This window comes from Tiliqua scincoides, chromosome 1 (genome assembly GCF_035046505.1).
Source record: "Tiliqua scincoides isolate rTilSci1 chromosome 1, rTilSci1.hap2, whole genome shotgun sequence".
NCBI classification, from domain to species: domain Eukaryota; kingdom Metazoa; phylum Chordata; class Lepidosauria; order Squamata; family Scincidae; genus Tiliqua; species Tiliqua scincoides.
The window spans coordinates 154,636,550-154,655,315 of NC_089821.1; the positions used below are offsets into that span (position 1 = coordinate 154,636,550).

At 43.5% G+C, this 18,766-nt stretch overlaps 1 protein-coding gene across 1 annotated transcript in view; it reads left to right on the top strand.

Annotated features, from left to right (window-relative positions):
• The window catches only part of HS1BP3 (HCLS1 binding protein 3), a 43,496-nt gene extending 25,377 nt beyond the window's left edge, over positions 1-18,119 (top strand). The window contains exons 5-7 of the mRNA XM_066611718.1: positions 3,938-4,092; positions 6,016-6,151; positions 16,914-18,119. Coding sequence (XP_066467815.1) covers positions 3,938-4,092; positions 6,016-6,151; positions 16,914-17,142 — 520 coding nt within the window. The 3' untranslated portion in view covers positions 17,143-18,119. The remainder of the gene's footprint in view (positions 1-3,937; positions 4,093-6,015; positions 6,152-16,913) is intronic.
• The last annotated feature ends 647 nt before the right edge of the window (positions 18,120-18,766 follow it).

Sequence of the window (18,766 nt, forward strand, 5' to 3'; positions counted from 1 at the left end):
AGCCATCCGTCTGGTGCTGAGCAAATTCGCCCACCTGATCCAAGGCCAGCAAGTTCTAGTGAGGACAGACAACGAAACTGCCAAGGCTTACATGAACAAAAAAGGAGGCCTACGATCCACGGCCCTCCACAAAGAGGCGGCAGCCATCATCACTTGGGCCAAAGCCGATCTCGTAGCCATACGGGTGGAGCACATGGCCATAGTGGACAATGCCGCAGCGGATTGGCTAAGCAGGCAGCGGATCCTGGAGACAGAGTGGCAGCTAAACCTGTGGGTTTTCAGCCTGGTGAAAGAGAGATTTGGGACTGCACTCGTCCCAAAAGACTCTTTGCCGCAAAAGAGAACGCGCAAATCCAAAAATTCTTTGCAAGGGTCCCACAAGGGGGGCAGAGGCCATGGACGCTCTAAGCAGCCCCTGGCCTCAGGGTCTTCTGTACGCCTTTCCACCAGTTCCGCTACTCCAGCGTCTCCTCAACAGAATCAAGCAGCTTCAGGCCAAAGTCATTCTGATCGCTTCGAAGTGGCCCAGACGTCCGTGGTTCCCAGAGCTCCTATGCCTGTCAACACAGAACCATTGGACATTCCCGCTACAGCAGGACCTCCTGCTCCAGGGCCCATCCTCAGCCACACCTCTTCAATCTGACAGCATGGAGGTTGAGCAGAGCATGCTCGTCAGGCCTATTCTTACCTGAGAATTCCAGTTCTGGGAAAGGAAGGATGGCATCCTGCCCGCCACTTCTCAGGGGTGCACTGCTACCTCAGGCCTCCGGGGGGGGGGCAGAAAACCCTAGTGGGATTTCATTACACGGTTGTTGGGGTTGTTCTTTGTAGTTACTCCTACAGTTGGCTAGGTATCGCCATAGTCAACCCTCGCTGTGGACACGCCACAAATCAAGGGCCAGGCCACTGCTGAGGAACAGGGGGACATCAGGTCTTTTCCTGCTTGTTGACTCCGGACTGGGGAACACCATGGGACGCCCCCAACGTGGGAGGAGTATCCGTTCATTGAGGTTCCGATCCTACCTTCCAGGAGGAGGGGCATCCCAGCAGTAGGAAATGCCATCCTTCCTTTCCCAGAACTGGAGTTCTCAGGTAAGAAATTCCTATTTTTCCCATGCAAATCTGGACTTTTCCAGAAAATGCTTTTCTTAAACACACAATTCTGTGCAGAAACGTGGGCTGTAGTTCTCTTCTTGGTTTCATGTTGCTAAGCGATTGAATGTCAGCAGAAACATTTTTCTCTGTTTTCCTAATTTACCGTAAGTTTCATTTAGAAGCACACAAACTCTCATGTTGTTTAGCAGTGATCTGTGTTTACAGAGCTATTTAACAGGGATTGAACATGGGCAGGATATTGCTGATCTTACTGCTTACCTGTAGTTTGTTTTTAGTACCATTGCTGAAAAAGTTGTATTGGTGCCTATAGTCTTTATTTGTACTCATATACTGGCCTTGTAATGACTGACTTTAATCCATTTCTGATCAGCCCACAGGTGTACACATTTGATCCCTGTTGTGTAAATGCAACATTGGGTAGAAAAGTCTTCAGTAACATGGAATGACATTCACTATGACAGTTATGCACCTGCACTAGGGCTCTCCACACTTGTATCTGTTTGTACAGGGTTAATGCTAGGAATGACTGGCACCCACGTTGAACTTAAAAAAGAAAATCCTTTTCCTTTGCCCCCTCCCGCTGGTTTGAGAAGCCTTATCACAATTTTGCCAAGGTAACTGCACTTTGTCTGACTACCTTATCTGAACCTGCAGGGCATAGTATAAACATTCAGATGTCCTGTAACTAGAGAAGAGCAAGGCCATTTAGGCCAGCAAAAGGACTGTTCTGTTCTGCACTATCAGGGTCTCAAACTTCGGGGCTCCCAACCTTTCAGCCGACAGTCCAGTGTCTTTAACCACTTAGCCACCGCTCCTCAACAATGAAATGTTACCTCCTGAAGTTCTTGAAATGGAACATTAGGCCCCCTTGGACATACTGAAGGCATCCACTGTTCCTCCAACTTTAGTTCATCAATTTTCTCTAAGTTAAATGGTCAATTGGATAAAGACCTGGAAATGGGTGTATCAGGGGGACAAAAAAAGGAACAAGCTCCTATTGGCTCAGATGGTAATTCTTCCTCCCCATCCTGTTTTTTTTTTTTTAAACCTATAAATACCCTGACCAGAGAATTTGAAAGTTTTTCTCCATAAACCAAATGTTGATGTGTGGGTGGGGTTCCTGCTGTGCTCCACCTGAGGTCCTTCCATGGAGATCCTTGTGCCATCCAGAGTGACATTAGGAGGTTAAAACTGTTACCCATTTTTTTGCCAACGGTTTTCCTTCTCCTGCGTCTTGCTTATCTATTTTTCTAACTCTGTGCAGCCAAGAAAGTTATTCTTTCTTGCGTTCAAGCAAGCACTGTTCTCTCCACCAACTCTAAGCACATTGTCAACATAATTTGCTCCCCCCCCCCATTAAGTCTCTTTTCTCCATAAAAATATCTGGAGTGCACAGTTGGTTGGTGTTCTGTCCAATAGGTTCAAATCCTGCTGACTACACCACTTTGTCTTGTCCGTCTGAAAAAATACTCCGTCGCCCAATGCCTGCTTTTTGGCTAATTAACACCCTTCTTTTCCAAGAACAACAGCTGCAGTGTGCAAAGGAAACAAACAGCACTCCTTATCAGTTTGAGCAATTAACAAAATTTATTGCTACAAACACTTATTCCTTGCAATTCCTCTTGTCCAGAGGCTTTCCCTCCCCAAAACTCCACTTAACTTACTGGGTGAAGGTCTGAAACCTCCAGTCCAACTCCAAGTCCAATCCAGCTTCAAAGGCACAGTACAGTCCTGGAGCATCTCCATGTCCTCTTCCTCTGTGTCTTTTCCAGTAGAGTTCAGGCGGTCCCTTCCTCTGTCTCCTCCAGCAGGGTCCTGGCAGTTCCCTCCTCTGTGTCCTCCAGGAGTTCTGGCAATTCCCTTGTGTCTGTGTGGGTCCATCCGGGTCCCATAGTTCTGGTTCATGTCCTTCTGAAGCTGCCTTTTATCCTTGTAGCCCCTTGTTAAGTCCAAGATGCAGCTCAGCTGTGAGCTACCTTGTTAGTCCATGTCCATACAAAGTCCCATCAAGATCAAATGAAGCTCAGGTGTCCATCAGAGTCTCCATTGGCATTGATTGATTACAACTGTGGAACTTGCCCTGCCCTTCCCAGAGCTATCAAACAGCTGTCAAAACATGGGAATTGCTGTCAACACCACATCATCCACCTGATGATTGTCTGAACTTCCATTACAGATGGTTTGCCAACACTTTGGTTGGAAAGTCACTCTTGGTTCACAGCTGGGAGTTCTCAAGTACTTGACCATGTGGTCTTTAGGTCCTCTTGTCCATGTCCAGGCCTTCCTGCTCCTGAAAAAAAAAAAAGATTCAGCAGGCTAAGGAGAGGTAATCTTGGTGGTTGTTCCTTTCACCATATCCTCCTGATTTTTCTCAAGCAGCTCATGTAGATGATCCGACATCAAGGAGGAAAGGGCACTTGTATACTTGGGCATTTTGACAATGATGCTGTCCGTGGAGGGGTGAGGAAGTTTCCTTTTCTACATAGAGATTGCAAGTAAAGGAACTCTTTACCATTGCATCTGGTGGTACCCTATCTCTGGTTGTACCCTCTTATCTGGTGGTGATGCCCTTAGTGATGTCTCAAGGAGCACAACCAGTTGCCATGGAAAGCAAGATCTGCCTGCATGTGAGGTTCTTTCTTTCTTTCTTACTGAAGTGAACTGAAAATTAACCACTATTATTCCTGGAAAAATTAAAGTATGTTTATAAAGGAGGAGCTATGACAATTCCAAAGATCATAGTCTGTAATGTCACAGGATTGTGTTAATTGTTCTAACAGTGCTTCTTGTGGATTTCCCTTTTGTTTGTTAATTCTCTTAGATCTAGAAAGACCAAGAAGTCCATGACCTCTCCAATCAAAGAGGACAAGCCCAAATTATCCATATTTGATGAAGAAGTGGATTCAGATGGACTGTTTGGCTTGGCTAAAGATTTTTCATTCACTGACAGCAAGAGGAAATTGACAGCCAAAGAAAGTAAATGTATTTGCATTCCAATATAGTCTTGATATGTATTCCCCAATATGTGTACAAATGTTACAGAAATGTAAAATTTTCAGATGTAATAATGAAATACTAAGTTTGATTTTTCTTCATTCATTCTGAAATGGCAACTCCTTAACTTGCTTATCTATGTAATAATTCAAAGGGTTTAGTTCAGATAAAAGCAAGGAAAAGAGCCCCCAGATACTGAAGACCCCTTTGCTTATCTCTGTTACTACTATTTGATAGCTGACTGTCAGTGCAATCCTATTCATACCTACTTAGGTAAGTCATATTGAGATCGATGGGACTTACTCCTAGGTAAGTGTGTATAGGATTGCAGACTGTGTAAGCAAAACTCAGTACACATTCAGTAAACCAAATATTAAGAAAGGAGTAAGATAGCCTAAAACACTCCATGATTGTGTGAGGACAAGATTGTTGATTTGGTCCATTGTGTCTTCTCTGCTACATACATTTCAGAAAACAACCTCACTGTATGTTGGTCATACAGAATTATTTGCAAGTGGATTGACTGCAGATGTCTATAAAGAAACGGCTTCTATGTTGGTAAACTCTAACATGAGAGATAACATAATTTTTATTGTTCAGAATCATTATATCTGGCCTTTCCTCTCCCATCAGCATGGTCCCAAGCCAGCTAACAGTACAATCCTACACATGTCTACTCAGACATAAATTCCATTTAGTTCAATGGAATTTACTCCCAGGTAACTGTATAGGATTTTAGCATTACATTCCCCCCCCCCCCACATGGAAAACAGCTGTAAATTGTTAGGCTTGGAAATACCTTTAGAATTGTTGAACAGAATAAACCATGAATTGTCCCTGATCAGTGCGGTGTTACAGCCAAATCCTAAGCTGCCCGGGGCACCCAGGCTCCGAGAACGGCTGCCACCGGATCCTGTGCACCCTGGGCTACTGTGGGAGGTGCCTCGGGAGAAGGGGATTTTCATCCCCTTCCCCCCCCCCCCCGGTAAGGTAAGCAGCCCCGTAATGGGGCTACTCACTTTACTGCTGACCAAAAGGTTGCTGCCCTCCACGAGCACCTCGAATCCTGCAGAGCGGAGCTCTGTGGACCCGCCTCCCCTTCCCCAGGCACGCCTCCAGCTCGCCCCCCTCCCCATGTCACGCCTCCCCCCGCTCTCTCTCCACCCCCTCCCAGACTCCCCCCTCCCTGGAACATCTCCTCCCTGCCCCTGTCCCTGCCCCCACTTTCTGTGCCATGGCTCAGCGGTCCGGGAGACTGCCGAGTTGCGGAGGCTGGGCGACTGCCCCGCGCTAGCCCAGCACCAGCCGGTGCTGGGCTAGCACGGGCGGGAGCCCAGCAGTGAGGCTTGCAAACGTGTCTTATGGCACGTTTGCAACAGTGCTTGGCGGCACAAAGCCGTGCCTCCGAGCATAGGATTCGGCTCTTAGTTCTCAAACTCCTGTATTCTAGACTCTTTGTTAATGAGTGTAAGTTATAAAACATTCCTATTTCAAAATATCTTTCTCGAAATGACTACTGTTCTCAATAGGATTTGCTCCCACGTAGGCGCACACTGAATTGCAGTGTAAGATTTGTAAAATGTAAACTTGCTTCTAGATCTGAGTATAAACAGGTGATGCAAAGTGCCATAATCTAATTTTTTTCCAAGGAAAGATTTCTGCTTGATCAATTGCAGTGTAGCGTGGATTCAGATTTTCCCACTTGACAATGATTTCTTGCTCTTCCATGTGGTTGGGGTCCGCATGGACCTGGCTTGTGTAATGGGTTCAATATGCCAACAGCTCCATGGCCATCATTTCTATACCCACTGAGTCACAATTTTTCTCCCCCCCCCCCTTTTATCATTAAGGCTGTTTCTCCTATATGCTACTTGAATCTAATTAAATTGTTTGCTCAAACATTAGATGTGAAATTATTTGAAGACCCGGATCTTGGTGGAACTGTAACTCTGGGTGACTCACTGCTATTGCCAACAGCTTGTGCAAGCAAAGAACATGTGTTAAGCACTGGTCTTGAAGAGGACATTGAGGAACTATTGAGGTATTTATCTCAAGTGTATTCTGTTTTCGTAGTAGTTTCAGAGTTTCATGGCCCTTATCAAGCAACATACATGCAACAACTTTTATAGTAGATCAGTTAGCAGGCCAAAATGTTCTGAGATGTGACTGGGATACTTATCCTTAATGCTGTAATTGTATCTGACCTAGCTCTTGATAAATACCTATGCTTTTGGTACAGGAAGCCTGAGCATTGATCTCTTACTTTACTGTTACTGTTTGTAGCAAATGGTTACTTTTATTTTCCAACAAGAGCAGCAGCCTGTGCTCAGCAGTTCCTTTCATTTCAGAGATGTAACCCACATCAGGATTTCAGATAGCCTGATAGTGTTGTGTATTTTAATTGGAAATGTATGAGATTCTACACACACACACACCCCCACACACACACACGTTTTGCTGGCAAGAGGAATGCACTTACGTGTAAGATACTCAGGCCAGAAGTCATGCTTTTAGTCACTTTCTAAAGTTTTAATAAACTCCTAATAAACAGCTCCTAATGAAGAAGAAAAACTCTCCTCTGTGTGAGGTCCCTTGGAGCATGCGATTCTGAAGCTTTCATTGTTTATACAACATCTATTAGTATTCACGAGCCATATCAGGGTAGTCTACCTTAATTAACTGAAAGGTAAACTTAAATGTCTCTTTTCATACTTTTGGCAGCACATGTGGTCTTCTAAGCTGTGATGTCTTTATGGCATAACTCAAATTTATTGGAGAAGTGAAGCTGTACAAATGGTGGAACACACACACAGTTACATGTTGCTGTGTTTTTCCCCCCCTTTTGTCTGCTTTATCCCAGTAATCAGATGTGGACATTTTGTTCACATGGACAAAACACAATTTAATGAAGCCTTTGAATTCACAAACGACTGGAGAGGGCATGCACGTCTGTCATAAGAATGCATTTCAAGTTATGTAATTCTTCCTGCTCAGTCGAGTAAAAGAGACCTCAAAGACCTGTCCCTCATGTTTTCATGGAACCTGGGATGTGATGAATGGCTAATTGCAGACTGGAAGGAGAATGAGAATGCAGTCTAGACGTTAGTGCTGAATTGACCCAGTGACCACATCAGCATCTGGTGAAGGAGAAGTGGGAAAGGACTCCTGATTAGTATCAGTATCATCTCCCTTGGTTTCCTTGTGATCTCCTCTTTTACTGGCATCTGCCTCTTCTTTTATGTTTACATTATGAATTGTTTTTCCAGCGGTTTCTGATGAAGGGGTACCAGCATTTGACTGTAGCCTGTTTGTTGTTGCACAGTCTGCAGGTCTACACATACCTACTTATTGGAAATAAGACCATTGAAGTCGTTTAAACTTGTTTCTGGGTAAACATGTAGAGGATCAGACTGTAAATACAATGTAGATGTTTATGAGAAAGATGGAGCTCTGCAGTATAATAGACAAGATACATTGAAATTAGAGTGTGTTTGAGGGGGAATCTATTGCCACTTTCAATGGGAAAATCCAGCTGTATAATGGAAGTAAAGCCAGGTTACATTTGTGCTACTAAAATTGCTTGGCTTCAGCTGCTCCAATTCTGATTTATTTCTTCTGCATGATACCAAAGTTTGCTGTAATATTAATGTGATCAGCCTTTTATGGCTATCCATCTAAGTTGCATCTACTTTGACAAATACTGTGTTAGATTAGAAGGAGCTCAGTATAATTATTCCTGAGGAGTGCTGTGTCAGGGTCTAAAGCAGGGGTGTCAAACATAAGGCCCGTGGGCCAGATGCAGCCCACAGAAGCTTACGGCCCTCAGGCTTTCAGCTGCTGAGTAGTGCTGAGGCGTTACTGCTGAAAAGGCAGCCCACATGAAAATTGGGCTCTCCCATATCTTGAAATATGATCAAGATTTGTATATTTTCTCTTTTGTTATTTGCAGCTAATGAGTTTCTAAGTAAGAAAAATGTGTTTATTTTTGGTTATGACCTGTTTAATGACATCACTTCTTGCCTAATGACATCACTTCTGGCCCTCAGCAGGCATCATGAATGCTATGTGGCCCTCTGTATGAAATGAATTTGACACTCCTGGTCTAAAGTCTGAAGAATACATAAATTACAGCGTGCTCAAAGGCTGAAGGAATGATCCTAGATGTTTGATCAATTAAAAATGCATCTGTCAGGTTTGCTGTGCCTTGTGTTAGGTTGAAAGAATAAGTAGAGGATTCTGGGGTGTCAATAAGAATGATGGATTTTGGGGTGTCAGCTGCTGAGTAAAGAATACTGGCTGCATTAACGTTCTCTGAAAGAGGAAGGGGAACATTCCTGATCTCTGGGGATACCCTCCCCATGATGTCAAGAAGTAAGACAGAAATGAGGACTGTTCCTCCTTGAGTGAGGGGTGTTCCAGTCTTGCCCTTCCTCTGTTTGCAGAAGCAAGGTATAAGCTGAGATCCAACAGTTGGGCCTGTGTCCCACTCCATTGACTTCAGTAGGCCCCAGAATGTCTCCTGGAAGCTACCAGAAGTGACTTCCAGTTTGCAGAAGTGACTTCTGGTTGCTTCTGGGAGGCATTATGGGGGCTGCAGAGGCCAATGGAGTGGGTTGTGGGCCCAGCATGACCTAATAGCAGCCTCCAGTGGCTCCCAGAAAGGCTCTGAGACTGAGCATGAGATTGTGACCTCATTGCACATTTGGTCATCTGGCCACCAGTGGGTCATGACCCACAGTTTGGGAAGTGCTATTTTAAGATAACACAGGCCTACAAAATTGAGGGTCAGAAACGTTTTTCCCAAACTTTATGGCGGTTTGCTATGAATTTGGGGTGCCGATTCCAAAAATGGCATCCATTTTGCCCTATCACGTCCAGTTTTGGAGATATAGTATAGCCTCATTAGTGAACAGTTCAAGCAGCTTCCTCATGAAGAAGCCATGGTGTAGACTTCCTCATGAGGAAGCTGCTCGAACGATTCACTAAAGAGGTTATGCCGTGTCTCCAAAGCTAGACGTGATAGGGCAAAATGGATGCCATTTTTGGAATTGGCACTCCAGATATACCCAGGAATTGGTGTAATGTTTAAGGAAGCAAAATGTGTGTTGGCCTGTGTAACAGGAAACTGCCTAACACTGAATCAGATAATTAGTACATCTGGGTCAGTGTTATCGATAAGATAGGAGTTTTTTCCAGCCCTTCCTGGAGATGTCAGGGATTGAATCTGGGACTTTCTGCATGCTGCATTGGTGCTCCCCCATTGAACCATGACCCTTCCCATTAGAGTTTGTAAGAAAGAACTGAGTATCCCCTCCAAACCTGAGGGGGATATTTATTTTGTGATGGCAATCAAATCGGTTCTACATTCTCTTACTGGTTTTGGTTTTTTCCAAAGTGAGCCAGAACTGCAACTTGTTTTGTTTTCTTCTGTATTGTGTAGCAGGATGAGAGTCCAAGGCAGAGGCTCGGCAGGAGCTATTTCCATTATGACCTCCTCCATAAAATCTATGTGAAATGTCTTCCTTGCTTGTTGCCATGGTGTCCTGATGCTCCAAAACAGCTAGGCTAGGAGCAGAAACGACCGTTTCAACATAATTTGTGTGACAAAACAGAAATCAATCCCTGCTTGAAATTAAGCAAAACACTCATCACACATTGGGGATGAAGGCATTGATTGACTGATTTGGTCAGGCTGACCAGTATTGCTTTGGGCGCAGACCCAGGTCAGAGCACTGATTCATCTCAGCTGGCCATGTGGCTTAAACGTGCAGCTGCTTTATACTGACCCTGACCACTGCGCAATTCAGTATTGGCTCTGATGACTGGCAGAAGCTCTCTGGGATTTCAGACAGGGGGCGTGTCCAGCTCTACCTGGAGATGCCAGGAATTGAATTGGGACCTTCTCCATGCAAGAGTAGTTGCTTGGCCACCGACCTCTGGCCTCTTCCCCACTGCATTGCACTTAGAACCCGACAAACCTCTTGGTTTCTAGTTCTTTCAGTAGCTTTTTTGTCCCTCTGAATTTTCAGACATCCACCAGAGGATGAAAGCAAGGATAGCCACATGTGATAGAAAGCAAAGCTCCTGTACTTTTAAGCATTGCATAGATGTGGGGATTTGAGCAGGTGCACTTACTATGGAGCTGTGTTAAAAGAGTTAAAAACAAACAAACCCACATCTACTGAAATCTTTTCTTTGTAATGTTAACAGTTCTGGGACTCTGCACTATACTGCATGAATAGCCATCTGGAGGAATGCATTCATTCTGTGTCCCTTTAGAGAGGAATCTGAGAATATGGGGGCTGGCTGTGCTGTATCTGGGCATCATAATAAATGTTCCTGTGGTCTTTGGAGAATGCAGCCCAAATATTGCAAATTAAGCTAGAAAGGACAGGATCAGAGAAAAAGGGTTCTGTATGCTTGTTACTTGGCTCCCAGTGTTGTGCCTGAATGTTTTCATTGCTTAATATTTTTAAACACTATATAGATATGTACAAAATGCAAAATCTCTGCCCACACACTTACTATACAGGACATTATAAATGACAGGAAAGTAAAATAAAAGGGAAGGAAGAGTCATTGAGGATAAGTTAAGGTGGTGGTTCTCAAACTTTTAGAGGCCCTAGAGGCTGCTGCCTGATTTGTAAATGCCAAGGCTGTTGCTGTAATGGTGATTGGGCAGCAGTACTCCCCCCCCCCCAAGGAGCAGCTTGTTTAACTCTTGTTGCACAAAGTTTAATCTGTTCTGTCTGTTTCACGAACCACCAAAAAATGGGTCATGACCCACTGGTGAGTCCCAGACGCACAGGCTGAGAATGCTGAGTTTGGGTGTATGTAAGTGTTTCTATGAGATGGTTTGATGTTTCTTTCAAAAAAAGAAGTTGAAAATCAAAATTCAGGTGGAAGATGGAAAATCTTAGGCCAAATAAAAATATTGGTTTCCATGGAGAGAAGAGTTCAGCAAAGAACATAAAAAGGAACATAAAAAGGAAGGTCGGAGCTGGAAAGGTTTGAGACCATGTAGAGTCCTGGTTCTCGAACTCTTCAGGAGTTTAGGACCCAAGATAAGTTGTTGCAGGGGGCGGGAGGAAGGCAGCAGTGTGATCCCCAGGATGGGAGGGGGGATTTTTACTTACTTGCCGCCAGCACTGCGGTCCTGGGATGTCTGGGAGGTCCAGAAAACCCTCCACCGGGCTACCAGTGCTTGCAAAAGTCTTAAAAAAGGAAAAAAAGAGCACTTCTAGTTTTCACAATGAATTTCCCCCTTTGTGATGCCTTCCCCCTTCCCCTGCCCCTTACCAGATGCAAGGGCCAGTGGTGGGGGGTCTCAGGCCGGGATGCCATGATGCCCTGGTTTGAGAACCTCTGCCACAGAGAAATTTGAATATAATGGAAATTTGTGTGCCTGGAAGATTTCTATCAATTGAAAATAAGATTTGGCAAGAATCTGAATATAGAAGATATAGGGAAGAAAAGAAAGAGGAGAATCAGAAAGAAGTCCCAAAATTCCAAAACTGAGGGGAAGAACAAACAGCCACATATTATCAAGCATAAGAGACAGTAAAGTTGTGATAAAGCACAACAGAACAATGCATGAGGGCTCTCCAAATTTTTCTCTGCAGAAAAGGAAGAAGTGGAATGTTGGTGAGACTAAGGCCAGCTCCCAATTTTATTCCCAGTATAATTAGGATAAATAACTAGTTAAGAGCTATTCCTCATGAGTCACAGGTATCTTCAAATCAAAAGAGTTTGGTCAATACACATAATGCTTCCCGATCTCCATGGTGACCCTTTATTGTTTTGTTATCACAAATGTAGTTGTTTACTACTCTTCTTTTAAAGACCCTTTCTTTGGAAATTTCTGCTTTAATTCCTAACTTTTTTCTTCCTTATAATCATTGAGTTCCAGTAAATAGGAGTGTCTTGTTATGTAGAATAGATAAAATCATGTTTTTCTTTGGGGCTGAGTGCTGCTGAGCAGCCCCATACTTTTTTGTACTTCAGATCTGTCATGGCAACTATCTCTCATTGCTGGTTAGAGTATCTATTTTAGAAGCCATGAATATTTTCCATTTAAAAACACGGTGCGGTTTAATCATTACAGTATAATGACAAAAATTGTAAACACTGTGCTTCCTTTTTAAACTGAACTGAAACTGTTTAAATGAAAAATGGAATGTGGATTTCTGTGGTCCGTAACCATATGAACAAAGTGTTATCTACTTTTATAGTTTCCAGAGGGTGACACACTTACCCATTTTCAGATCCCCGTTAAGCTTCATTTGTTTACCTGGCTGTTCATAGAATGTGATGGTACTTAAGCATTTCAATGGTACCGTTTGTTTGCTAAAAATCAGACTGCAAGTCCTGGGTTCCATACTGGCCTGAATTGTTTCAAATCGTCTTCAGTGGCATTAATGATTCTTCTAGGTGTATGTAACAAGCAGCTAAAGTGAAAAAGCATGATTGTAAACTGTGAGAGACACCATTTTCATGTGATCTGCAGGAGCTAGAAATCATCGTTTTCAGTCATGGAAATAGTTGTGGCTGTTTCCATTTTTTCTTCTCTGGTTCTCATTGACTGTACTGCACAAAGTTGTGTGTATGGTGGGGGAGGGGTGAAAATCAGTCAGTTTTGTGAACTTACCTCTGATCATCAACTGTAACAAGTATCTTTAAGAAGCTGGAACTGAGAGAGCTTAATCTCTCCCATAAGTGATAGTTTGTACTTGATAAACCTGACTTTCTGCGGCCTACCCAGAACCACAACAGCTGGTATAAGGCTTGATAGACAATGATGGAAGGATGGCTGTAGAACAGTGATGGTCAAACTGGTGGGTTGCGAACCACCACTTCCTGTAAAGGGTCCCCTGTCCCTTTAAGGGACGGGGTAAAGGGCGAGGGCAATGACTTGATCCCCAGGATCGCATCGCTAAGGGGGGCAAGGGGGAATACTTTCATTGTGTCTGCAACCAGGAAGTGCTTTGCAAGTACTTATTTCTCAGCATTCCAAGCCTTGGGGAGCCCTGCAGAGGGCTGCACAGGGTTCCCCACGTCTTCTGGAGCCTCCAGCAGCCCTACCTTCATTAAAGTAAGTGAAAGTACCCCCTCTTGCCTCACTTAGCAACACAATCCTGGGGATCGTGTAGCTGCTCTCGCCCCTCCCCCGTAAAGACTGACTTAGGGAGTAAATCTCCCTAAAAGTTTGAGAACCACTGCCTAGAAAATGAATCTTCTGAGAGGCTACTGATAGCCTATTTGATTTCCACATATGAATATGAAAAGAGCCTTGTTGGATCAGGCTGACACCCATATTTGCCAGCATCCTATTTTCCCACCATATCCAGCCAGATTATTTTGGGAAGTCCCTGTGCAGGGCACAAAGGTAACTAGCCCTCTCTTCATTGTTGCTGTGATCTTCAGAGGTAACGTAGCCCCGGAGATGGAGGTTCCATATAATTATCATAACTCAGCAGTTCACAAACTTACCATGGTCACTGGGCCATGTAGTCATTGTTGTGGTGGCACCATCATCCAGCTCTCCAGGGGATAATCATCTTGAATCTCAGATTTTGCACAATTCAAGGCGGTGGTGCCTGGGAAAGCCAGCATGGCCACCAAGGGTGCCATGTTACAGTTTGGGAACCACTGGTCATAACTAATAGCCATTGCTAGACCTATCCTCTGTGAATGTGTCTCATCCAGTTTTGAAGCCACTTAGCTTAGTCATCATTACCACATCTTGTAGCAGCAAATTCCATCAACTATGTATTATATGAAGGCAAACTTTCTTTTGTCTATCCTCAATGTACTGCTAGTCAGTTTCATAGGGCAACCCTTGAGTATTGTGAGAAAGAGAACAGTTCTTCTCCCTGGCTATTCTCTCTACTTGATAAGTAATTTAATAAAACTCTTTCATGTCCTTCATTACTTATCTTTTTTTAACTTTATTTTAAATTAAAAAGTCAAACACACTTTCTCAAAGGCAGTAATTTTAGTGCCACTTTTCCTTCAAAATGTATGTGGTAAGAGTTTTGTTATATCGGACATATCTTAGATAGCCAGAATTGTTTGATTTCCGTAATAATTTATTTACTGATTGTGATTGCACAACTGCGCAATTGTCCCATTGCACAAAACATCTTTGTTTGTCCAGTCCACAATATAATCTTTGGTTTGCCAGTGACTATTTGGGGAATACTGAAAGAAAAGGCTGCTGTTTTGCTTCTATTGAAGTCAATAGCTGAACTCTCAGTGATTTTAATGGAGCAGAATGGCAGCCAGTGCTCGCAGGAGAAGCAATGTGTGGAAAGAATATCGTGCACGAATGCTGGGACCTAGATTCAAAATTTTATAGCATTTTTCCTTTCTGTAGAGCAAACTGAAATTGCTGTCAGTACCTATTTATGTTAACAGTCATGACCAGAGTATATCTCTTGGAGCACCTGCTATTTTAGAATTCAATAAACACTTGAATGCTAAGGGTGAAAGAAGATTTAACAAGGCAGATGTTTGCAGGTCTTCTGACTCGTTGTGGCTGTTGTGTATATACAGAATTATGCTCTGGTGCTTGGCTCATAAACTAAGTAAATGGTTTCTACGTTACATGACACCTTGGTTTTATACCAGCATTTTATTACTTGTCCAAAGCCACTTTTTTCAGTCTTCCTGAGTTTACCAGGGAGCTATACTGACGCTCACTTTGCATATTGTGTGACATGGGAAGAACCAACGTCATTTGCTCAGTCCATGAAATTCGTCTTTGCAGACATCTGTGTGGCATGCAAGCAGCTCCCTTGCTTAACTGGGCTGGCTTAGGTCCTCCCATGAATAAGCATAAACTACCAAATGCTACCTTCTAAAATGATAGACATTGATGTAGCTTGGAAAATGTGAGCAAGAAAGAACAAATACAGTAATAATAGAAATACCAGCTTTAAGATGAACGTAACCAGTAGTCATGACTTGTGGTTTTCACAAAACCTTCTTTAGTGACAGCATTGCATTTAAGGGGAAGGCAAGACAAATGCTCTTGCAAATTTCTGTCTCTTCCCTTTCTCTTTTTTTCACCCAAGTCACCCAAATGTTTCCAAAAAGCCCTAGGCAAAGCTAGTCTTTACTTCAACATGGCTAGGTGTTTATATGTGACCTTGGCACTGAAGGCCCTTTGGGGGGCACTTTGGTGGGTGAAACACTTAGCTGGATTGTGAAGAGAACCAGGGTGTATGAATTTCCCTCTGTCCCCTTCCAATGATCCTTTACCATGTTTGGTGAGGAAAAGCACACTGCAACTGCTGAGACTAAGTTTGACATTTTTCCCCTCTTCCTGCGTTAACTGTAGTGTGCGTGCGTATCTTATGTCTATAAAGCATAATGAGTGAGATTTTTAGAAGAACTTGGCACTCTTAGCATCACTGGTAACTTGTGCTCGAATTAGTCTGGCACTTAAACATTTCTGAGAATTATGTTACTTATAAAAGGAGCAATTAAAACCAGAAAATTTGCCAGTTAAGTAGTTCTGCTATGAAAAGGGAAGTGCATGTTCTTAAAAACATGTGGCACGGTCTTATCTATTTTACTGTCTCATCTATTTTAATAAGTTGCTCTATTTTATAATTATCTCACTAGTGGGATCATGCTGGGAAGAACTAGCAGGCAGACATTCAAATCTAGATCCCTTGTCTAGCAACTGAGAAAGCAACCTTGTAAAACAGCCTGTGGGAAGGCAGCCAGGTTATGCTGTGTTGTCACTTGTGTTTTATTTAGAGGCCCTCTGAAATAGGATTGCCCCCAGCTGGATTGATTTTCAGATTGAGGTCGAGTGGCCGTCTGCCCTCATCTAAAGTTGTATTATATACATATCCACAGCATGACTTGCATTCTGAAATGTCGTTGATGACAGAGTTTAGAGCCTAGCCCTAGCTAAATTTATGCCTCGCAGCTTGCAATCCTATACACACTTATCTGGGAGTAAGCCCTGTTGAACTCAGTAAGTCCTACTTCTGAGTAGACATGCATAGGATTGGGCTGTCTCAGTATGTATACACTATAATCTGGAGCAGTGATTTTCAGCCTTTTTCATTTCACGGCACATGACAAAATGCTAAAATTGTCAAGGCACACCATCAGTCTTCGACAATTCAAAAGGCACACCATGCTATTGACAAGGGGCTTTCATCCCCAATGGTCCTATTAATAAATGACCCTCCCCCCAAACTGCTGTGCACACCTGTGGAGCATTTGCGGCTCACGAATTGGTTGAAAATTGCTGATCTGGAGGATCACACAAATTTAACTATATGTATGAAAGATCATGGCTTTGGATTAGAATAAAAATTTTTTTCAGTTGATTAAAGTCATAAAAGGTTTGTTTACAAATTTGAAATTCTTATGTTGTATCAGGATGGAAAATGCCTTGCAAAAGTTGCTACTGTGCCAACCCTGGCACAAAAATAAACTCAGAGCAACAAAACTGTAGACCTGTCCCTGCAGCAGCAAGGAATATTCCACAAAAAGAGTGAGGTATCGTTTGAAGTGCAGAAGGAAGGGCATGAAGGCAGGGATGCTGAACCCTCTCCCATTCCCCCCCCCCCCATACTCAACTGCTTTTCTTCTAGTTAGGATCACTTCCAATCTTGGATTTTGGCTTGGGAAAATCAAGCAGGGGGAAAAGGCAAAAGGGTAATTCATCCTGTTTCACACATGAGTTGGGCAGGCAGGTGATGAAAGACACAGGTCTGCCATAAGCCCTGATTGTCAAATTTAACTGGCTGATTAACCTCACATTTTATTTTCTTTCTCAGAGTGGACGATTTTGACAAAATGTGGAAACCAAGCTCGAAACCCAAACCCAAACTCCCACCCAAACCAGCTGTACCAAAGAAGCCAGTTACTGATACGAAGCTCCCGGTATCGTCAGTCCAAAGAACAAAGGCGACAGAGGTGAAGGTTCAATCCATGGGTGAAGTGGATATTCTGAAGTACATTCAGGAAAATGAATCCATCAACAGTGAAGAGTCAAGTCTCTTCTGAAGCCTGTATTGTTCAGGACCTTTCTCAGGAAGAAGCAGCCGCTGGGTATATGAAGAACAGGCCTTGATCCAGGGTTCTGGCTTGCCATTTGCCTGCTGCTAGTTCATTAAGACAAACACAGCAGACATTCCGCTTGGAAGTCTGTAAGCGGTAATTAATGACCGTCTGGTGTTTTTTATCACAGAGCCATTACCACTTAATCAATGATGCCTTATTTTTTAAAGAGATTTAAAGAGCAAGGCTAAAATTAAGCAGGACTGTGCTGCACAGTTCTTTGTTGGATGGTACTTGTTAGGAGCAATTGCGACATGCCTGCATAGCAGAGCTTTGGGCAAACTGATTGGCTGAGAAGAACCAGAAGGAAGAAAGGGAACAGGCCCAAACAGTACAGGTCAGTTGGGCTGCAGTCCTATACACACTTTCCTAGGAGTAAACCCTCTTAAACACAGTGGACTTACTTCTGAGTAGACATGTCTAGGATTGTGGTGGAACTGTCATAAAACGTTTGGTTTTTTTTTAGCTGGGAACTATTTTACTTTTTTCTCTTACCTGTTCTTGAAAGAACTTGCTGGAAAACATCCCATCACATGACCGTTATGGTCATATGGTTCCTGGGCATATCCTACAGCCTTTTTTGCTGCACATATTGTGGTGCAGAGAAACTAAAGTATGACTGAAACCCAAATATAGTTGTGGCAGTGTCTGAGCCTTCTTTTATGAGCAGAAGAGCATTGCCCTTTTTTTCTGATTGTAGTTTCTTGTGGTGCATTGGAGACCACATTCAGAGATCTACCGTGGGCCCTCCTTATCCGTCGGCTTTGCATCCATGGGCTCGGCATCAGCAGATTTCAGTATACGTGAGGGCCAGACACAACCAGCAGTGCGTTCCAGCCTGTTCTGAAAGCAGACCTTCCAGAGGCTTCTGAAAGGCACTTCTAGTTTACAAAAAAAAAAAAAAAAAAAATGGAAGTGTTTTCCGAAGCCTCTGGGAGGCCTTCTGAGGTGCAGGGAGGCTGTACCCATGGCCTCCCTGCACCTCAGAAGGCCTCCTGGAGGCTTCTAAAAGTAACTTGCGATTTGCCAGAAAGTATATCCCCTCCTCCCTGTGGATTTCAATATCCATGGAATTCAGCATCTGTGGGGAGTACTGGAATGGATATCTGCTGATACCAAGGGCCCACTGTACTGAATTTGCAAAGGAATTTTTAGTGTAGTAAAGAGGGAGAAGGATATATAGAAGTTCCCTGCACAGTGTTTTGATTCTGGCCTGTGTGTGTGTGCATCTGATTTTTGATCAGTTAATACAGAGATGTCTCCATCTTTAGTGTTAAGGTATATGCTTCTATAAAGATGCAAATATCCTCATATCTCATGTCACTATCTTGGGAGATTAAGGGCACAGTCCTTTCCTGCGCTGGAACAGGCAAGCCAAGAGGCTTGCGCTGTATCCAGCTCAGGATAGATGCCCAAAACGGCTCAGCCAGAGGTAAGGCCCAAGTGCAGCTCAAGATTGCGCTACACACTATACCTTGGACAACATTTGCTGAAAGCCACCTAGCTATCTTAGTTGGTGTTCATGAAAATGTTACGAGACTGTTAAAAGGTGTGGTATGAACATGGCAAC